Source organism: Carassius gibelio, chromosome A9 (assembly GCF_023724105.1).
Source record: "Carassius gibelio isolate Cgi1373 ecotype wild population from Czech Republic chromosome A9, carGib1.2-hapl.c, whole genome shotgun sequence".
In the NCBI taxonomy this organism is placed as follows: Eukaryota; Metazoa; Chordata; class Actinopteri; order Cypriniformes; family Cyprinidae; genus Carassius; species Carassius gibelio.
In genome coordinates this window covers 14,457,325-14,480,238 of record NC_068379.1, presented here as the reverse complement: position 1 = coordinate 14,480,238, position 22,914 = coordinate 14,457,325, and the positions used below count along the sequence as shown (strand labels likewise).

At 43.7% G+C, this 22,914-nt stretch overlaps 2 protein-coding genes across 4 annotated transcripts in view; both read right to left on the bottom strand.

The window, feature by feature from the left end:
- The window catches only part of LOC128019686 (protein mono-ADP-ribosyltransferase PARP4-like), a 34,748-nt gene that overhangs the window by 10,662 nt on the left and 1,172 nt on the right, over positions 1-22,914 (bottom strand). Inside the window, exons 1-11 of one of the 2 annotated variants that reach the window (XM_052605806.1) lie at positions 5,446-5,581; positions 4,971-5,110; positions 4,327-4,522; positions 3,903-4,008; positions 3,702-3,780; positions 3,456-3,554; positions 3,182-3,340; positions 2,950-3,087; positions 2,686-2,844; positions 2,252-2,403; positions 2,023-2,154 (exon numbers count right to left, since the gene is read on the bottom strand). In XM_052605806.1, coding sequence (XP_052461766.1) covers positions 2,023-2,154; positions 2,252-2,403; positions 2,686-2,844; positions 2,950-3,087; positions 3,182-3,340; positions 3,456-3,554; positions 3,702-3,780; positions 3,903-4,008; positions 4,327-4,522; positions 4,971-5,096 — 1,346 coding nt within the window. In that variant the 5' untranslated portion in view covers positions 5,097-5,110; positions 5,446-5,581. Of the gene's footprint in view, positions 1-2,022; positions 2,155-2,251; positions 2,404-2,685; positions 2,845-2,949; positions 3,088-3,181; positions 3,341-3,455; positions 3,555-3,701; positions 3,781-3,902; positions 4,009-4,326; positions 4,523-4,970; positions 5,111-5,445; positions 5,582-22,914 lie in introns of those variants that run through there. The other variant, XM_052605805.1, reaches the window with a different exon arrangement.
- LOC128019683 (protein mono-ADP-ribosyltransferase PARP4) overlaps positions 6,096-22,914 on the bottom strand; it is a 35,737-nt gene continuing 18,918 nt past the window's right edge. For both annotated transcript variants that reach the window (XM_052605801.1, XM_052605799.1), the window contains exons 34-36: positions 7,307-7,409; positions 6,792-6,924; positions 6,096-6,709 (exon numbers count right to left, since the gene is read on the bottom strand). In XM_052605801.1, coding sequence (XP_052461761.1) covers positions 6,508-6,709; positions 6,792-6,924; positions 7,307-7,409 — 438 coding nt within the window. In that variant the 3' untranslated portion in view covers positions 6,096-6,507. The remainder of the gene's footprint in view (positions 6,710-6,791; positions 6,925-7,306; positions 7,410-22,914) is intronic.

The following is a 22,914-nucleotide window of genomic DNA, read 5'->3' as shown; positions in this document are numbered from 1 at the left end:
AGCGCAGGCTACCCAAAGATGACGGCCCATGATGACATCGAGACATTTCTTCAGATGTTCAAGGCGATCGCCGTCTGGGAGGCATGGCTCAGCGACGAGTGGGCGCGGATCGTGGTGCCGTTGCTGACGGGAGAAGCGAAACGGGCGTACTTCATGCTTACCCCCGAGCGGAGCGGCTCTTATGAAGAATTGAAAAAGGAAATCTTGGGGCGGGTTGGGCTGTCGGCCATCGGTGCCGCCCAACTATTCCACAACTGGTCCTATAACCCACGGCGGGCCACCCATGCGCAAGTGACCGACTTCTCACACCTCGCCCAACATTGGCTACTGGCAGGGGGTCCCACCGCACACCAGGTAGCGGAGCACGTTGTAGTAGACCGCCTTCTACGGGCCCTTCCCCGCCCTCTCCGGCAGGTGGCCGGTATGCGGAACCCCACCAACATCGATGAGCTGGTGGAGGCCATCGAGCTGGCGGACGCCACCCAACACCGGGAGGATGGGGAACGAGTGCTGCCTTTTCCCTGGAGGGTGGTCCAGAAGCGCCGCGTGCCGGAGGGCACCCTGCGACCAGTCGGCAGGCCGCAGTTCCCAGGCCACAGGATGAGCCCATGCCCACCAAAGCTCCTCACTCCCCTGGACGTGCTTGGCTAGCAGGCTGTGCCGTCCACGCCGAAACCCCAAAGGGGGCCCCATGACAACAGTCGAAGATTCAACCAGACCCTGAAGCAGATGCTGCGGCGGGTGGCTGCTGAGGACAAGTGCGACTGGGACAAGATGCTGCCCAATGTCCTCTTTGGCATCTGGGAGGTACCCCAGGAGTCCACCGGGTTCACCCCTTTCAAGCTCCTTTTCAGCCAACAGCCCTGTGGCCTGCTTTATGTCACCCGAGAAGCCTGGGAACAGCAGCCAGACGTCCACCGCTCCACCATCGAGCACGTCTGGGAGATGCGGGAGAGGATTGACAGGGTCATGCCCATCGTCCGGGAGCACCTTGCAAAAGCCCAGCAGGCCCAGCAACGACATTACAACAGGGCTGCCCAGCCACGGGAGTTTCAGCATGGAGACCATATTATGGCTTGGCCCGAGCACTCATCAGCGTCGCCCTGGAAAAAGAGCAGACACACCTGCACCTACTCATTACGGGCTGAGCGGTCACACCTGCAGCCCATTGGAAACGGGCTTTGTAAGCAGCGTCGTCGAACACAGAGGTGAGAGATGTCTCCAGAAGACTCAGCTAACAATTCTCTGTGTTTCCCCTCCAGACAACAGCGTGTGACCGCCAGCCCGCTAAAGACACGAACCTCACAGACCCACACAGCACTGAGCACCAAAGGAGGAAGAGAAAGCACCGGAAACCCCTCACCTTGGCTATTTTTCCCTACACCACCTTAATAAAATCCACCTTTTTGGGGACTTGACCCTTGTGTCATGTGCTTCTTCACCCCGTCACAATATATATATAGAATATATGAATAGACTTTATAAAAAGTAACTTTGTTCAATGTATAATCAAGTATTATATTATATTATATTATATTATATTATATTATATTATATTATATTATATTATATTATATTATATTATATTATATTATATATAAAAAAATGTTTTCATGATTGGTCTATTGTATTTTTTTTTTTCTTTTTTTCATTTTCTTGATTGTTAAATTGAGATTAACTTGCCATAATTCAGTGAAGTTAATATTAAATAATAATAATAATAACTATTTAATAACACTGTTCAACGTCATCTTTAGCAAATCTCAAAATGTATGACCATTCATTTGTACATTACGCTCAATTGTACATAAGTGTGTGGGACACTTAAATTCATATGGAGCATTAATTTTTTAAGTTTTTAATATTAGCCAGAAGAAACATGGTTCAACCACAAGCACTGTCTGTCTTCACTTACTGCTCTATGGTACAGTATATATGGTATGTGACAGACACACTGTAGATGTGCGTTGTTTTGTCACTGCATGTAAATAAAGTTTTTTATTTTTAAGAATGTGCTCTTACCGTGACAGTATTCCAACAAAGCTGCTGGAACTAGTGGAGTGGAGGAGGGGTTTAATGTTGCCTAAATCCTCCCTAAACATCTGAAGCTCCACCCCTCTGCTGACACGCAGTATCTGCTGAATCTGAACAGGCCTGTAGTGGATACAAGATTAACACCATCATTTAAAGATGTGTTTTGACATATATTCATGTTTGAACTTCAGACCACAATCATCACAATCAAGCTGACCTGTCCTGAAGCAGTTGAGAGACAACATGAAACTCAGGGTTTTGTGGTGGAACAACCTCAATGCTGCACCTCAGAGCTCGATACTTTCCCAAAGATGAGACCGAGGGGATTCCCAGAGTGGCCTCACTGACATTTACAATATCTCTGATCAGCTGGAGACCACAGAAGAGATAAAAGAGGAAAAAGGTCAAATCTGCACTGCTTTTTAAAAATCCAAATTCATCTACCAAAATCTTCAAGTATATAGGAATTTCATTCAGTATTTGACTATTATTAAAACTAGATAATCATTGTATTAGTTATTTCTTTTTCTTCTAAATCTGTGTGTTAATCAGTAATGATTTATCTATTTTTCAACTGGCTTGGCGTACATCATTACACTCTGATCCTAAAATATATATAATAATTGATATTATAATTGATGTATGTGATACCTGACAAAGGTCTAGTTTCTGAGACACAAGCTTGTGTTTGGAAGGAGGGTCGATCATTCTGAGGGGTAGAAGAGTGTTGACCTCCTCCAGCAGGGCTTTGACTTCATCCTCTTTCTCCGTCTTTTGTGCCTGCAGTAACAATCCCTCCACCCTGCTCACCTGCAACAGCACAGAGCCAATAAACACAGCAGGAGCCATTAGACATACACCACTCCTGTCAGCGTCTTTACTGAGCTGTGTGTGGTTATCTAAGCTCCTTCTCACATCATTGAGGCTGATTCTGGAGACAGGGACTGTCAGGATGTTACTAAGGGACCCGAGAGCTTCAGTCCAAACCAGCTCCACGAAGACACCAACTTCCTGTGATAATGTGCTGCAGTTCAGCTTCTCCTCCAACAGCAGCTGCAATCAAAAGAGTGAGCAATTATTTCACATTAAACACACGTTATACACATATCAAATGAATAAAATCAGATCTGCGTTGTGTTTATTTAACCTGCTGCAGGCTGTAGGATGCCAAGCGCTCAACCTCAGAGGGAAGTGTGTGTGTCTTTGTGAATCCCTCTGTCTCCATCTCCTTCATCAGCTGCAGATATGCTTCCACTGCATCTTCAGACGTCACGCAGAACACAAGCTTGTCTTGAACCACGGCGGTCTATAGCGAGAGAAACCCATCACAGTCATCACAAGACAAATTCAGCATCTCCAGCACCATCTGTGACTCCAATCATAACAAGCTGAATTTTAAACAACATTCAGGATCACCAAACCTCAGCTTCACGCAAGACTGAACACAACACACGATACTGCTGGCCTGCTCGGCCTTTGGCACTCTGCAGCTCCAAAACAGACAAAGCCTTGGGTTTGACCTGCAACACACAATCCAACACTTGCAGACATGAAAACACTTTCAAACAGTGGTGCAGTGCTGAAGGCTCATCATACCTTTTATTTATTTATGTTATTTTCTCCCCTGATGTCCACTAATAATGTTAATGTGACTGATGCTCACTCACCCTCTCAAAAACCGAATACTTGGCTACTTGAAAATAAGAAGGAAATTCAGGCAGCCCATGGTCGCCTTCTTTATAAACTCTGCATTGAGTAAATAAAAAGATACAGTCAGGTAAAAAAGCACATCTTAACAGGACAAGTGCTGTTGAAACTAATAAAAAAGTTGAATGAACTCTGAGATTGACAAAAAAACAAGAGCGCACCTGAACCTGTCAGGACGGGGTCCACCCTTCTCAAGCTCAGTCTTTGTGATTTCAGTGTGACCTTTGAACTTCTCTTTTTCTAGTTTGTGTGTCGACTCTTTTACCTCTTTACAGTGAAAAAAAAAACATTAGGTCAACCACGCAATAGAAATAAATGGTTACATCTCACTTTTATAACCCAAATATAACATCAAATACATTTCTCAACAAAAATGCACTGCAACACAAGCAGAAACATACACAAATACAGAAAAAACACACCCACTGTGAGCAAATAAATCTAATCTGGCTGTGACACTCCCATCTGTCAATCCACCTCTTTTAACATCTGATGTAAGTAAATCTTACAGTATCACTCGAGACAAACATCTGTTTTAACAAAGAAAGAAGAGAATTACTTAAACGAGGAACAAGAAAGTCCTACCTGAACGGGGAAGGAATTGAGAGCCGGGATACGCCAGCTGTGGGGCCAAATCATGCTCCGTCAAAGGCAGGAGATGCCCTTGGTCCAGACAGCTCCACACATACTGTGTCCCGACCACTGGGATCTGGAGCTTCTGGATGCTGCGCTGCCGGTTACTGCTCAGGTCATTCACACTGCTAGTGACTACAAAAGAGCACTGGAGGAGATAAACGGAGGTCAGAAGATTCACTAAAGCTCTTTAGTGACTCAATAGGACCAAAGAACACTTGTTACCTACTTTACGCATTATACAGTAAAGCATAAAATTCAGCTACATCTACATTACAACATAAAATTAGTCAAGCATTAGAGTAGTTAATTCATCACTTTACTTCACCAGAAGTACAAAAAAAAACAATTGTTCTCAGCGGCTGGCAATAATATGCATCTAGTCTCTGGATTTTAAATGTTGCTGTTGTATTTTTAACTATTTTTATTGAATAGTATCAGAGGGTTCAACAAACCAAATGTTTGTAAATAGTGTAAATGTCATTTAAAACCCAACTCTTTATCTACATGTAAACAAACACTCAGAGTAGCTGCTCTTTTAGTTTTGATAACACAAAAAAGAAAGATGTTGCGTAACAGTAAAAATGAACAGACACCTCTTTGTTGATGACATATGAGATGTTTCCTCCATTCTCCAGAAGAGCTAGTCTCAGTTTATTCTTCTCTTTAAAAGGCAGATTTTTGACATCTAACACCACAGTACAGTTTTCAAACACTGTCATGGTGCCAGCAGTATCTGCAGATGTAGAGAAAAGCGATAGAAAGACAAAAAAAAAAAAAAAAAACTGCAATGAATCCTACAGTAAACATAGATCACTGGAAAACTACAAAAATAATATGTTTTCTATTAGTATCAACAGAAACACGAGTAAACTCATCGACTATTCATTAAACAAATCAGATTTATGCACATTATTTATACTGACACACGCTTAAAACATGTTACATTTCTCAAGTTACAATCTTTCTGCTGATAGAAAGTAGTTAAACAGACAATAATAATCCAAATCCAGCTGCAGTATTTCTCTCGCTAATGTTGTCATGTCATTATCAGACAGAAGAACATCTTACCGAGGACAAAGTCAGAGTCGAGTGAAAAGTTTAGATTTGAAGAAAATACTGTTAAAGAAGGCGTAAATAATCTGCACTGAAGAGTTTAAGGAGTTCTTCCTGACTCATGTTTACAGTAAAGACACGCCTCCATTCCTCCCTGAGATACAAACATTAGACGGGCTCCATCCAGTGGACCAAACTGTCCTCACGTGGGGGAAAAAAACCTGGAGAGAATTTGATTGGAGAAACAATTATTGATTAAATCCGGTGACCAAAGTCTGATGTCGTTTTCACATTGTGAGAGTTGAATAAAAGAAAAATACAACCGCGTTTGATGGAGCTCTTGCTCCAAACATAGTTTTGTTATCACCGACTCACCGTGACATTTTTATGAATGATGAAATAGTCAGAAAATGTACAGCCCAGTCCATAAAGTTTTTTTTTACGCATATGTATTTGAAATATATTTGAAACTGTGCCAATCTCTAATACAAAACCATAAATGTCACCAATATTTAAAATATAGAGTAGTTTCGATATATTTGATAACTGCTCTCATCTGCAACAGTGTGTGTGTGTGTGTGTGTGTGTGTGTGTGTGACGATTACAGAACAGAAGACATTCTGTGAACGGTTGTCCTTGAGATGCTAATATTTTTACTGTAACAATATATTTATCTTTATTTTATTTAGTTTATTTAAAAAAGACAGCACATGCAGTAAAACAGTAAAACATTTCACAACTAAAATTCAATTTTTATGATAAACAACATACAGCATCATAATCATAGTTAATGTAATGAACATCAGTGTGAATTTGAGGAGAAATGACTTCAAATGGCCACTAAAAATCACATTGACAATTGTCTGAACAAAATAGTTCAGAAAAAAAGGTTCTAGCAAAAAGGGCACTTTTTTTAATATTTTCTTTTAAATGCAATGAAATTCAAGCATCTTATTAAGTTCAGGTGTCCAAATATAATTTTGAGTCTCATAAAGACATTTATTAAGCAAGCAATATTAGGCAAACTGCAAAGTGAAGCAGCAACTGTCAATGAAGAGGGAAGTGTCTGTCCAGTTTCTACATGACTGATACACCTGTACGTCTCTCCAGAACAGGTCTGAGTGGGGAATATGGGTGTGGAGAATCACAGCCCAGTAGTTGACGTGTAGATGATTCCCAATCCCAGCCGATCTCCAGCCTGCTGCACACACACGGATACTGTCTGTCTGTCCGGCAGGCCCAGTCCACGGCCCTCTTCACTGCTTCCCAGTACATCGGTCTGAATGGAGAAGAGTACAAAGTCATGGACACCAAAAATATAAGAGTAAATCACTGCGCTGCATGAGGACGTGAGCTGGTACCTGGGCTCCTGGGACTCTTTCAGCCGGAGGAGAGACTCGAGCAGCTGTCCCACTGCCAGCTTCTTCACCCGGATCAGCTGCAGCACCAGCAGAGTCGCCACCAGCCTCAGAATGTCAGCATGAGCCTTCACACCTGACACACAAAACATCTGACTGATTAACTGATTCACAATGACAAACTGAGCCTCGAAAATAAAGATTAGATTATTTGAAACTATATTCAGATTCAGCCTGATGCATACTGCACTTTAAACAGGAAAGCACTTTCTCAGTCTAGAGAGCTTTACTATGATTGGATGGTGTTACACAGTAAAGGCACAGATGTTTTTCTCAGTCTGTCTGGAAACAGTTGTGCTCACAAGGTACATATGGCACCTACATGCCACATATGAACAAACTGTGATTGGTTGCTTTACGTGTCAGTCAGGTGTCTCTTCCTGTCTAAATGAGTGGTTCTTGTCAAGAATAATCTGCAATATGGACCAGACCAGAAACAAGCATGTAAAACATCTTACCAAAAGAACGAATGCCTTTCTCCTTAAGGAAGACATTGGCAAAAAAGTCTATGTCCAGGTTGAGGAAGCTGCTCAGCCTATCAGTGCACTCCCAGTATCCATCCTGTATCCAAACACAACGCATATGTTTAAATCCCCTCAAACATTTACATACTGTATATAATCTAGTGTTTTAAATCATGTGTAAACACCTCATGCTGAAGTTCAAACAGCTCATTCCAAGCCACTGTGTGACGTCTGCTCATTCGTTTTAACAATTTGTTTTTTTTTAGACCAAGTTTCATTTGTAGTGCTACAGGGGCCGAGGAACCAAAATCTGCAAATTCAGGAGGAGCTGAGGGATAATGCGGGGTGGCAGAATAATTGATTTGAATTGCACTTATGGGAGAAGGCTCACAGGAGGCAAGCCGGGAGCGGAAGCGGGAAGGGGGAGTGGCACACTTTTTGCTCACGGAGCCACTTAAGGGCACACTGAAAACAGATACTTGAGGTTCCACTGAGTCATGTAGATGGACACCACGAATACGGTGAGGATGGGAAGCACCCATTGAAGAACCAACAGGAGTCATGCATGTCAGGGAATCAAGGTCGTAATATAAGGAACGATATATATCTGCCTCAAAGTTACAGGGAAGGTCCAGGAGAAGAGGCATTGAGGCATTATCCTGGCAGGCACCTGGTGGGGCAAGCCTGTTGCTCATGGAGGCACCACCAAGAGGAGGAGAAAGTTTTTTAGCCATACAGATATTTTCCACTGGTCTTTCCCATCGATGATAAGCTTTGGGTCTGGTGGCACGGCGACGGGGAAGCATTGCACTCTTTCTGCATCTGATACCACGGGTGATATCTTCAAAAGAAGAACAATATGCTTCTTCTGTAAACTCAATCATTTCATTTTCATCCTTTGAATTATCACCATCATCATCATCAAAACAGTTTGCTACAAGAGCAGAAGTTGGGTAGAAGCTACTGTGACATTCCATTAAATCCATCTGAAAAAAAAAGTAAACTCTTGTGAATAGTTTGGAGCTGAATACTGAATGATGCCAATTTTTTATGCTACATTAAATAACAGTTGTAAAAGACCATTTTGTTGTTACCCATACATCATCATCTTCAGCAGCAATACTATGCACAGCTTCAGTCTCCAGCTTCTCTTCAGTCCAGCCCATGTATGGTAAAATATCCACATCCTCTTCTGATATGATTTTAGGAATATCTGTGAATCCAGTGTCAAGCTCATTCTGGTCCTGCAAAGAGTAAATGAAGACATTAGTTGGTATCTTTAATTGTAACTCCGTTTACGATGATTCACAAAAAATGAAAATTACTTTGATTCTGCCTTTTTGTGAAAAAAAAAGAGATTTCCTGAGTGTATGGATTTTTCTTTATTATTTTTGAGTGAATTATTTATTATAATGGCAAAACTACAAGACATAGATAAAACATGAAAAACGTCTCGGTTACGTATGGTAACCCTCGTTCCCTGAAGGAGGGAACGGAGACGCCACGTCGGATGACCGACGAATATGGGATATCGCTTCGATAGACCAATCTACTTTGAGTGTAAACTAAACGAGCCAATGCACATTGGCATGCAATTATTGCATCCAGCTGCCGCTGATCACTGCGTGAGTATAAGAGAGCAGCAAGTGCAATGCATACCAGTTTTTCGCTGAGGAGCCGAGCCGGGAACCCGACAGCTCAGTGGCGGTACAGCAACCATGGCGACGGGACGTGGCGTCTCCGTTCCCTCCTTCAGGGAACGAGGGTTACCATACGTAACCGAGACGTTCCCTTTCAGTCGGTCACTCTCGACGCCACGTCGGATGACAGACGAATATGGGATCCCTATCAAAGCGCCATGGGTGCTGCCCCTTCCAGTGCCCTGTGCGAGCCGCCTGCGCCCCTATTAGGTGTAGGCCGGGGCTCAGAACAAGTAGCTCCACTCACCATTGTCAAAGCACTACCTCACTGGGTGAGATTGGATAACACTGGGAAAACGTACCCGGTCCGCTTGGAGCCGGGACGCTGCGGAAGCCCCATCCTTCCCGAAGGAGGTCTCGGAGGCAAATACACATATAGCATCCGTTTAGGAGTATACAGAGAAATTTGAGGTGATTAAAACCCTCTTGGGAAGGCAGAAGTCTGCCGGGGAAACATGGGCTCTAAGGCTATACCGTGGACTATACACATACGAGTACCGCTTAGGTCTCAATCTGGAGCCCAGCCTTCCATGGTTCTCACGGATTCATCATGAAGGCCTGGCGCCGGACGTTCCGCTGCGTCCAGCTGCCTAGGGGATGGAGGACCTCAACATGGTCTACAGTACGGACACTCTGGAGCAGTTTTAGCAAGCCGACACTAACCGGGGCCTCTCAGTGCCACTACCCGTTTGAGGTGAGAACACAGGAGGATACCGGCTCTACACGAAGGCTATAGAACCTAGCGAACGTGTTAGGGGTCGCCCAGCGCGCAGCTCTACAAATATCTGTCAGCGAGGCGCTACGAGCCAGCGCCCAGGAGGATGCAACACTTCTAGTTGAGTGAGCTCGCAACCTGAACGGCAGGGCACATCCTGAGCCTGATAAGCCAGGGTTATGGCATCCACAGTCCAGTGGGCCACCCTCTGCTTAGAGACGACATTCCCCTTCTGCCGGCCTCCGTAACAGACAAAGAGCTGGTCTGAGGTCCTGAAGCTTTGCGTCCGGTCCACGTAGCACCTTAATGCTCGAACAGGACAAAGCAAAGCCAGGGCTGGGTCTGCCTCCTCCAGGGGCAGCGCTTGCAGGTTCACCACTTGGTCTTTGAAGGGTGTAGTGGGAACCTTAGGCACGTAGCCAGGCCGGGGCCTCAGGATTACCTGGGAGTCAGCCGGCCCGAACTCTAGGCACGAATCGTCGACCGAGAATGCATGCAGGTCCCCTACCCTCTTGATGGAAGCCAGTGCAAGCAGGAGTACAGTTTTCAATGAAAGAAACTTTAGCTCAACTGAATGCAAAGGCTCGAATGGGGCCTGCTGTAGTGATTTAAGCACTAGAGACAGGTCCCAAGAGGGTATACAGGGGGGCCGGGATGGATTTAACCTCCTGGCCCCTCTAAGGAACCTGATGATGAGGTCATGCTTACCCAAAGACTTCCCATTCACAGGGTCATGGTACACAGCAATAGCGGCAACCTGGACTTTGAGGGTGGAGGGAGACAGCCTTCGCTCCAACCCTTGCTGCAGAAAGGATAGCACGACCGCAATCGGGCATCTTCGGGGGTCTTCTCGGCGAGAAGAACACCACTCAACGAACAGGTTCCACTTCAAGGCATAGGCGTGTCTCGTAGACGGTGCTCTTGCCGAAGTGATGGTGTTAACTACCTCTTGGGGTAGGTCACCTAGAACCTCCGCGTCCCGTCCAGGGACCAAACATGGAGTTTCCAAAGGTCTGGACGCGGGTGCCAAATGGTGCCCCATCTCTGAGTCAGTAAATCCCTCCTCAGAGGAACTGGCCAAGGAGGGGCTGTCAAGAGGAGCACTAGTTTGGGGAACCAGGTCCGAGTAGGCCAATATGGCACTACTAGCAAGACTTGCTCCTCGTCCTCCCGGACTTTGCACAATGTCTGTGCGAGAAGGCTCACTGGGGGAAACGCATACCTGCGTAGGCCCCGCGGCCAGCTGTGCCAGTGCGTCCGTGCCGAGAGTTCCCTCGGTCAGGGAGTAGAAAACCTGGCAGTGAGAGGTCTCTGGAGCAGCAAACAGGTCTACCTGAGTGGCTCTGAACCGCCTCCAAATCAGCTGGACCGTCAGGGGATGGAGTCGCCATTCTCCCCGGAGCATTGCTCAAGACAACTCGTCGGCTGTACGACTGAGCAGGCCTGGAATGTGAACGGCACGAAGTGACCTCAGAACCTTCTGACTCCAAAGGAGGAGGTGGCGGGCGAGTTGCGACGCGAGCGCAGACCACCTTGGCGGTTGATGCACGCAACAGTCGCAGTGTTGTCCAATCGGACCAGCACCGGCTTGCCTCGTAAGAAACCTTTGAGACGGTTCAAGGCAAGGTGCGTTGCTAACAACTCTAGGCAATTGATGTGCCACTGCAGCTGCGGGCCCGTCCAAACCCCTGAGACTGCATGCCCGTTGTACGTGGCCCCCCCGGTGGTGGTGGAGGCATGCGTGTAAACCACAGCATGCCTGGAGATCTGCTCTAGGGGCACCCCTGCCCAAAGGAATGTCAGATCTGACCACAGAGTGAGGGTTTGGCGACAGGCCGGTGTAACTTGGACCCGGTGAGTGCCGCGCTTCCACGCCCACCTCAGGACTCGGCCATAAAGCCAGTGCTGGAGCGGTCTCATATGTAATAGGCCGAGCGGTGTAAGTGCCGCTGTGGCCACCATATGCCCCAGGAGCCTCTGAAAGAGTTTCAGTGGGACCGCTGTCCTGCTCTTGAACGTATTCAAGCAGGCTAGCACCGACCGCGCACGTTCCTCTGTGAGGCATGCTGTCTGTTCGACCGAATCCAACTCCATACCGAGAAAAGAGATCCTCTGCAATGGTGAGAGTTTGCTCTTTTCCCAGCTGACCTGAAGGCGCCAGAGCACCACATCCCTGTGCTCGCACAACTGATCTCGAGACTGTGCTAGTATGTGCCGGGTGGGTGGAAACAGCAGCAGCTGCCCGCCGGGGCAGGATGTGTCGGATCGGCTCAGTCTGCTTCTGGGCAGTCGAGACTTGCTGGGCCAAGATCTCGACTGCGTCGCCGAAGAGGCCGGTCTGGGACACAGGGGCATTGAGAAACCGGACCTTGTCGGTGTCCCTCATGTCTGCCAGACCCAGCCACAGATGGCGCTCCTGGACCACTAATGTGGACATCGCACGACCCAGCGAACGCGCGGTGACCTTCATCGCTCGAAACGCAAGGTCAGTGGCGGTTCGGAGCTCTTCCAGAAGCGCTGGATCGTGACCACCCTCGTGCAGGTCTTTCAGTGCCTTAGCCTTGTGCACCTGCAGTAACGCCATAGCGTGTAAGGCGGAAGCAGCTTCCCCGCAAGCCACATAGGCACTGCCGGTCAGACCAGACGAGTGCCTACAGGCCCGGGAAAGGAGCTCCTTGAAGAGGGCCCAGCGCGTTCCGTGGGTTGCTCCACTGGATCCGAGGTGCTAGAGGAGTGGTGGTCCCCAGAGGGTTGGTTCCCTGCGGGGTTTGCCAACAGCGATCGTGACCATCACCCGTTGCCAGGTAACGACCGCATCCAGAAACGCACGGGTGAAACGGCATCCTTATAAGGACGATCCGTCATCTTTATAAAGACGCACCCGTGAAGCTCTTTTAGAGAAACTTGCTCTTTTAGGAAATGCTCTTTTAGTGCTGAGTCGCACAGGGGAATTGGCCACTTGCAACACGACAGGGGTAGTGCAACCTGAAGTGTGCAATCCACTCGACACAGGGCCGACCGCCGCTGAAGCGCCGTCTCGCCAACACACGAAGCTTCCGAGAGCGTGCTGAACTCGTAGTTCACAGCAGACACAGTTGAGCAGAGCGATACTAACGCTCGGCTCCGAAGCGAAAAGCTGGTATGCATTGCACCTGCTGCCCTCTTATACTCACGCAGTGATCAGCGGCAGCTGGATGCAATAATTGCATGCCAATGTGCATTGGCTCGTTTAGTTTACACTCGAAGTAGATTGGTCTATCGAAGCGATATCCCATATTCGTCGGTCATCCGACGTGGCGTCGAGAGTGACCGACTGAAAGGGAACACATGTTTACAGATTTATATATATTAGGGGTGTAACGATACGCGTATTCGTATTGAACCGTTCGGTACGACGCTTTCGGTTCGGTACGCGGTACGCATTATGTATACCGAACGGTTCGTTGGAGTAATTAATTATATTTGAAAAAAAAAAAAAAGAGAGAGAAAGAAATATAATGATATGCGTTCAACAAGGTAGCCCAATAACCCAAACAACGTAACAGGCAACGCCCCTGACACTCCCGAAGAAGAAAAAAACACCATCTTATATGTTTATGTTAGGCTACTCAGCAGGCGCTCGCTCACTCAGTACGCGCTGAAGGCTCGTTGCAAAATAGCCAATGCGTTTAACAGACTAGAAATGAGAAGATCCTCCAATAACCAACAGGTCTGGTGTTTGGGTGCACTTTGGATTCCCTTTAAGCTATAATGGTGATGGCAAGAGAGTGGTGGATAAAAAAACAACGGTATGTCGCATCTGCAACATGACAGGGTACACCAGCGGGATTACAAAAAAAAAACAAAAAAAACAGCGGGAATATCTGGGATATATGCGTCAGTACTATCTGGGAAAAGACGAAAAAAAGGAGAAACATGCACGCAGCAAACTATCCCTGCAGCATTTAGACACTATAGCTTACAGGGAATCCAACCCAAACACCAGACCTGTTGGTTATTTTAGGATCTTATATTTCTGGTCTGTTAAATGCATTAGACATTTTGCAACGAGCCTTCAGCGCGTGCTGAGTGAGCGAGCGCCTTAGGGGCCGTTCACATATCGTGCCTAAAAACGCATGGAAAACGCTAAGCGCGTCTTTCTCCTCCTTTCCAAAGCGCTCGGGCAGAAGCGCTCATGAGGCGTCTGTCTTTGCTAAGCAACAATGACGTGCTCTCTCCATGAGACGCGGAAATTTCAGCGAAGGATAAATGGATTTGCAGCTCTAAAAATCGCTTGCAGTAGCTCTGCTACTGAATTTATTTCAAAATTGCAATCCATATACAACTATGATCAGCTGTTCCTTCATCTTGGCTGAGCTCTCAACGTTGTTACGGGAAAGGATGAAGCTGATTGGTTGGTTCTTGTCACATGACCCGCGGTGCGCTTGCGGCATTCTGAAAAGTTGAGATGTTTTTACATTTTGCTGTATCTAAAACGTATCGAACCGAACCGAACCGAACCGTGACATCAGTGTATCGTATCGAACCGAACCGTGAATTTTGTGAACCGTTACACCCCTAATATATATATATATATATATATATATATATATATATATATATATATATATATATATACACTGTATATTTATTTTATTTATACATACTGGTGTTGAAAAACTCTTATTAGTCAACCACCAGCGGAGATGTAAATGTTGTATTTTTGAGGACAACAATAAGATACTCAATAAAGACTTGGCATTAATTTTGAAACTGGATATTTTTCAATTTTAGATTATGATTAGCATCTGTCCCTACATTAGCAGTAATCATACCCTCTCTTCAATGGCGACAAAACTTGTGAACTGGGACAAGATGGAGAACTCTTTACTGAGCTCAATGATGTAGGACTTCCTTTCTTCCCTTGATAGAAAAGAGAAAAAAGACAGCAAGTCAAGTTCTTCTGTTAGAAAATCTGACAGTTATAAAAAAATGACCATTGTGTAGCCAAATATTGTACCTCGTGTTCTGCCTCACTGTTGCCTAGTATGCCATCTTCATAGTCTCTGATGATCGCTCTTGCTGTTAACTTGTGAAGGAACTACACACACACACACACACACACACAGTTCTAACTCCTGATGAATAACTGATGAGGTTTCAGATTATATGAAGTATTTAATGCTGACTCACAGTTCCTTTTGTCTTTTGTAGTTCTGTGGTGGAAACCATGGTTTTGATCTCTTGTCCACTCAAATCACCAAACAGTGTGGCCTAAACGAGTAAATATTACACAATTCAAAGCAATGAATGAACACACAAACAGCTGGGCAAATCAGCTAAAACATATTACAATACAATATTTTACAGCCTTGATTTACTTTAACACAGTGGTCCTGATAAATGATATGTTTTTAAACACTGTAGTTAAGTAGATTCAATGAAAATATTAATTTAAAACCTGCAAATCAGTAAAAATCTAGTTTAAAATAATTAAGGCATGTTTTGCACACTGCTGGTTACTTAATAAAAAAAACTATATGAAGAATGATATTTAATTATTTTAATTTATTATATGCACCAATCAGGGGACTAGAACTGGAACACAAATTTACATAAAAGATTTCCAAACCCCACCAAATGCCACTGGCACAAATATAAAAGTAATCTCTAAAATATTTTTATGTATCAATACATACCTGATGCATCTAGATGCAGTCTGCATGATAATTTTTCAGTGATTATGTAAATGAATTGTTGATTTAATTTTACATCTATTCATTGAAACAAATTGAACTTATTAAAAAAAATGAATAATAAAAAAAATACCAATTATAACTGTAACACTGAAGAAACACTAAAATTACCACTACATTCATGATGTTGCTTAATTTTATTGTGAATATTCAATATATGACCCATTCGTTCAAACAACTACAATAAGTTACAAAGCAGTTTAATAAAGTACAGTCTGTGTACCTGAGTGCAGTGTGGCACAAAGCCGTACACCAGAGAGTGACAGTCACTGAAGAGGGCGTGAAGCTGTGAAGGGGCTTGAACAGGACGGGGCGCTGTGGGACTAAACTGCTGCCACTTCACTGCCACTGATCTGCAGCCTGGAGACTCCATACGCTCAACCTGAGTACGCACCTGAAATTACCCACAAATCTCTTCAACTCAAGCCTCAGACTGGCCCATATTGCAAAGATTATCTTTCCCTTTTAAGTTATAAAAAAAACTAAACAAATAAAGAGCGTTACTCACTTTCTCTGTCCAAGTGTGTTTCATCTTTGTGTCAAAAAATTCATATGTTCCTCCACCTGCCTGAGCCAAAGCTCTGAGCATATGACGATTGGCTGTCAAGCTAGACAAACACAAACACAATCAAACTGCAGGTTCAGAAATTCATTGGAAGTGAAGGAGAAAAATAAAGGGATTTGTTTAAAGGCAGACCTGAGTCCGCAGGTGAAGAGACGCGTGTGACAGGAGTTTTCTCGGACCAGCTGTAGGGTCAGAGGCTGGTTCTGAACATGTCCATCAGAGAGCAGCAGGATGTTCCTCACGCCCCGGCAGGGAGGCAGCAGACTCAGGATCCGGAGAGGCCGCCACAGATCAGTGCTGCCACCAGAGCCGCTACACGACTGAAGAGAGGGAAAATGCAATGAGACGCAAAGGAACTGAGATTCAGAACCATCTTTAACCATTTTTAAACATTCCTCACCATAATAAACTTTCTGGCTGCTTCAGATGCCTCAAATAAAGGCAATGGTGCAGGAAACGCTTCCTTGTAATCTGTAAAAACACACATTTACCCACAATGCTTCACTCTGATCACAAGAATAATAGAGAAATGAAAATGTCCACTTGATGCTCGATAAAACAAAATCAGATAGTTTCAGTGAGCACTAACCAGTGCTGAAAGAGAAGATGTTGATCTTCAGTGAGTGATCCAGAGATTTGAGGACTTGAAGGGCAATCCTGCGGGCGTTTAGCATGGCGTCTCCCCGCATGGACTTGGAGGAGTCCAGTAGAATGACCACATCGCTCACACTGGACGGACCTCCAGAGCTGGACACCCCGATTGACTTAAAGTCAGGATAAAACACCAGCATGCAGGCCTGCAGAGATCAGATCAGAATCAGTCTTCATTATTGTCACGCTACGTAAGATTTTTGTCTGCAATATGCTGATAAATATCCAAGACACAGAAAAACAGATTAAAATCAGATTTCTTTACCTGACTATCTTTATCCGGATGGTTCTCGACCCACATCCTGGGCATGTGGATATTAGAAAGACTGAAGGACACCTGTAACCCTTCAGATCCCAGAGTCTGTCCCGGTAACGTGCTGATCACTGCCTTACAGTCTGTCCTCTGAGTGGAGAAAACACTAAAACTGTTAATATGGGTCACAAATGATTGTTTCGTTCACTTCAGAAAATACAGTATTTAGTCAAATTAATAACCTTGGTTTTGATGCGGTGTGAAGAGCTCAAGTTGATGATCTCATAAGGCATTTCAATCGACATAGACAGAGAAAACTCTCTGAAGAAAGAGAGAGGGAACAAATCAAAGAGAGTTACAACAACCCTGTGCCTTATTTAGTGACCATCCACAGTTCAACTAGACCAGGTGCTACTGTATATAAAGCATGATGTTATAAATGTTAAAGGTTAAGTGTTAAATTATGTTAAATGATGTGACATGCTACATTAAATAATTGTCTTCTATGTTGTTACTCCTCAGCAGATGCAGTTTTAGTAAATCTTTAGTGAATTTCTCTGTGATTTCTCCAGCGTTTGAGATTCTCACCCCTCTGACTGAAGCTCCGTCACACCAATCTTTTCAACAGTTGCCTGAAATGCAACACAACTGTCAGTCAAAACACTGCAACAATCATCAGGCCAAACAGGATTTTAAACAGAGTGACAAAGGCCCATCATACCTGAGTTGTCTGATTAAGGGCGGCGCTCTGTTGCCATGGTGCCACGCTGCCGGACAGTGAGAAGATTATAGAGCCTGATCTGACCAGCAGCTCAGTGATGAACGTCACTTTGATCAGAACTGTGGCTCCAGGAGGAAGATTCCCCACACTGATAGTAAATACATCCTGTCTCACAGAAACACATGACCTTAAAGAAGCTTTCTGATACATTTTCACACATACGTCAGCTCCGGATCAGTTACAGTAACTCACAGGTGCATCCTGGTCCATCAGGTAGGCTCCATGGCCTTTCTCTATGGCTTGCTTGTACTCCTTACGAGCCTGCTCTTTTTCCTTTACCTACAGGACAAAAAGAGACATTGAAATTGATGAGAAAGAGGTTAAAAAGCAGATAATTTATTTGATAAATTCTGAATGATTTGCACCTTTCCAATGACGTGTTTTCCATTGATAAAGGCTTCAAATCCACACACTGCTGCCGTCTCCTCCAGTGGAAAGACATACTTTGCTTCAATGGGAACAGCACTCTGGTTTGTGTAGGTCTGAAAAATGATGACCTGGTAAAAGTGGAGACAAAGTTAGGGTTGTGATTTGAAATTATAATTCATTGTTCTGGTCTACATGGAATTTCATTATCCATCTTTTAGTTTGTTAATTCTGTTGCTTCTTATTTCTTCTCATGTCTTTTTTTTCCAGTAGTCACTGCCTTGTTCTAGTTTCAGTTTATTAGGTTTGATTACCCATCTTGTACTTCTATATGTGAAGAAGTCCTTTATCTCGCTCATTTCTCAACATTTCTTTTAAATTCCACACCGCAGTCCACTGCTGTAGCATCATACCTGACACAGCAGGTCCATCAGCTTGCACTTCACATTGACAGCCTGCAGAGGAAGTTTCTGACCACTGCTGTCCAGCAAACCTGCGTTCATCTCCTCTAGAGGATTCTTAGTGGACTCCAAACCTTCAACATCATCACTGGACACTAAAAATACACAATCACACAAAACCACTGAGGAATTTAAGAACAAAATTCATATCATTTAGTTTCATAGAAAAACAGATATCCCTGAGGAATCTGTCACATCTCCATGTCAAAGTGCACTATTATCATAAAGAGTTGTCCATTTAGGAATTTGTCCATTATTATATAAAAGTGGAGTGCTGCAAACAATGTTATGCTGGTCTCATATAAAAGCTGGTCTCTCTCAGCATGTCCTGTTCACGGATGTTACTCACAGACATCAGCGGTTGTGTCCGTGATCTGCATGAGCTGAGTGTTAATATGAGGCTGGAACTCTTTTAACTCGTCCCCCTCCAGACTGTACTGGACCACATACTTCATTCTGATCTGCTCTGTGTTATAGACGACAAACTCATCATCCTGTCAAATATAAAAACACAAACGCAAGGGTCACAACAGATCCCAAAACACAAGCAGAAAATTTAAAGCTGCAGTCGGTAACCTTTGATGCTCTAGCGGTTAATAAACAGAACTGCTTGCGTGTTGCGGAAGAACATTGTAGCCGGAACTACTTCTCTCTGTTTATGTCTATGAAGAATCACAAAGGTACTGGGTTATTTGGCCGTGGTACCCCTGAAGCAATCTAAAATAGTCCTAATATAAACACTTATTATAGGTGTACCCTTGTGATTCAGGACAGGCTAAAAACATGGTTTGGAAAATGGATTCATGGTGTACTCGCTTATTATATACATTTTGTATACTTTGAACACAAAAAAAAGTTACGGACCACAGCTCTGATTGGTTGTTTCTTACTTTTTTGTGTTCAAAGTATACAAAATGTATATAATAAGCGAGTACACCATGAGTAAGAAAAGCACCTCAAAGTCAGAGAGTCTGCTGGGAGAGCGGCGGACTCCGTGTACACTGTGACAGCCGTCAGGAGCGCAAGTCAAAGTGGTGTCTTTCTTCAGCAGGTCCTTACACCGACCCAACGCCACTTCACACACCAACAGCAGCCGAGAGCCGTCAGTTACACTGGGCTTGGAGTATTTCACACTAGTCCTTTAACACAGAGAACAAACTTACTGACTGGATAAAATCTCCAGCTGTCATTAAAGTGATTCATATTATTTATTAATCTGTTACATGAAGAGATGAGTAATGCTAAAGATAACTGACTTTAGAGAGTCACTGAAGTAGATTCCTCCTCCAAGATTACCGATATCCGTTCTCTCGATCCCATGCTGTTCAACTCCAACCCTGGGCAGCAGCAGACCTCTATAAAGAAGGTTTGAAAATATATATTCAATTAATTACACCATATGCTGATCAAATGACAATTAATCATATTTATATCAACCATTTTCTCAGAAAAGCTAAAAAAGGAAAAAATAAAAAAGACTTTAAAAGAAAAAACTGAATAGACTTTACAAAAAGTAACTTTGTAAATTAGTAACTTAGTAACCTTCGCTCAATGTATAATCAAATATTATATATAGTTTTTTTTTTTTTTCATGATTGGACTATTGTATTTTTTTTTTTTTGTATTCCTCATTTTCTTGATTGTTAAATTGAGATTAACTTGCCAAAATTCAGTGAAGTTAATATAAAAAAAAAAAAATAATAACGATTTAATAACACTGGTTAACGTCATCTTTAGCAAATCTCAAAATGTATGACCATTCATTTGTACATTACGCTCAATTGTACATAAGTGTGTGGGACACTTAAATTCATATGGAGCATTAATTTTTTAAGTTTTTAATATTAGCCAGAAGAAACATGGTTCAACCACAAGCACTGTCTGTCTTCACTTACTGCTCTATGGTACAGTATATATGGTATGTGACAGACACACTGTAGATGTGCGTTGTTTTGTCACTGCATGTAAATAAAGTTTTTTTATTTTTAAAAATGTGCTCTTACCGTGACAGTATTCCAACAAAGCTGCTGGAACTAGTGGAGTGGAGGAGGGGTTTAATTTTGCCTAAATCCTCCCTAAACATCTGAAGCTCCACCCCTCTGCTGACACGCAGTATCTGCTGAATCTGAACAGGCCTGTAATGGATACAAGATTAACACCATCATTTAAAGATGTGTTTTGACATATATTCATGTTTGAAATTCAGACCACAATCATCACAATCAAGCTGACCTGTCCTGAAGCAGTTGAGAGACAACATGAAACTCAGGGTTTTGTGGTGGAACAACCTCAATGCTGCACCTCAGAGCTCGATACTTTCCCAAAGACGAGACCGAGGGGATTCCCAGAGTGGCCTCACTGACATTTACAATATCTCTGATCAGCTGGAGACCACAGAAGAGATAAAAGAGGAAAAAGGTCAAATCTGCACTGCTTTTTAAAAATCCAAATTCATCTACCAAAATCTTCAAGTATATAGGAATTTCATTCAGTATTTGACTATTATTAAAACTAGATAATCATTGTATTAGTTATTTCTTTTTCTTTTAAATCTGTGTGTTAATCAGTAATGATTTATCTATTTTTCAACTGGCTTGGCGTGCATCATTACACTCTGATCCTAAAGTATATATAATAATTGATATTATAATTGATGTATGTGATACCTGACAAAGGTCTAGCTTCTGAGACACAAGCTTGTGTTTGGAAGGAGGGTCGATCATTCTGAGGGGTAGAAGAGTGTTGACCTCCTCCAGCAGGGCTTTGACTTCATCCTCTTTCTCCGTCTTTTGTGCCTGCAGTAACAATCCCTCCACCCTGCTCACCTGCAACAGCACAGAGCCAATAAACACAGCAGGAGCCATTAGACATACACCACTCCTGACAGCGTCTTTACTGAGCTGTGTGTGGTTATCTAAGCTCATTCTCACATCATTGAGGCTGATTCTGGAGACAGGGACTGTCAGGATGTTATTAAGGGACCCGAGAGCTTCAGTCCAAACCAGCTCCACGAAGACACCAACTTCCTGTGATAATGTGCTGCAGTTCAGCTTCTCCTCCAACAGCAGCTGCAATCAAAAGAGTGAGCAATTATTTCACATTAAACACGTTATACACATAACAAATGAATAAAATCAGATCTGCGTTGTGTTTATTTAACCTGCTGCAGGCTGTAGGATGCCAAGCGCTCAACCTCAGGGGGAAGTGTGTGTGTCTTTGTGAATCCGTCTGTCTCCATCTCCTTCATCAGCTGCAGATATGCTTCCACTGCATCTTCAGACGTCACGCAGAACACAAGCTTGTCTTGAACCACATCGGTCTATAGTGAGAGAAACCCATCACAGTCATCACAAGACAAATTCAGCATCTCCAGCACCATCTGTGACCCCAATCATAGCAAGGTGAATTTTAAACAACATTCAGGTTCACCAAACCTCAGCTTCACGCAAGACTGAACACAACACACGATACTGCTGGCCTGCTCGGCCTTTGGCACTCTGCAGCTCCAAAACAGACAAAGCCTTGGGTTTGACCTGCAACACACAATCCAACACTTGCAGACATGAAAACACTTTCAAACAGTGGTGCAGTGCTGAAGGCTCATCATACCTTTTATTTATTTATGTTATTTTCTCCCCTGATGTCCACTAATAATGTTAATGTGACTGATGCTCACTCACCCTCTCAAAAACCGAATACTTGGCTACTTGAAAATAAGAAGGAAATTCAGGCAGCCCATGGTCGCCTTCTTTATAAACTCTGCATTGAGTAAATAAAAAGATACAGTCAGGTAAAAAAGCACATCTTAACAGGACAAGTGCTGTTGAAACTGATAAAAAAGTTGAATAAACTCTGAGACTGACAAAAAAACAAGAGCGCACCTGAACCTGTCAGGACGGGGTGCACCCTTCTCAAGCTCAGTCTTTGTGATTTCAGTGTGACCTTTGAACTTCTCTTTTTCTAGTTTGTGTGTCGACTCTTTTACCTCTTTATAGTGAAAAAAAAAACATTAGGTCAACCTTGCAATAGAGATAAATTGTTAAATCTCACTTTTATAACCCAAATATAACATCAAATACATTTCTCAACAAAAATACACTGCAACACAAGTAGAAACATACACAAATACAGAAAAAACACACCCACTGTGAGCAAATAAATCTAATCTGGTTGTGACACTCCCATCTGTCAATCCACCTCTTTTAACATCTGATGTAAGTAAATCTTACAGTATCACTCGAGACAAACATCTGTTTTAACAAAGAAAGAAGAGAATTACTTAAACGAGGAACAAGAAAGTCCTACCTGAACGGGGAAGGAATTGAGAGCCGGGATACGCCAGCTGTGGGGCCAAATCATGCTCCGTCAAAGGCAG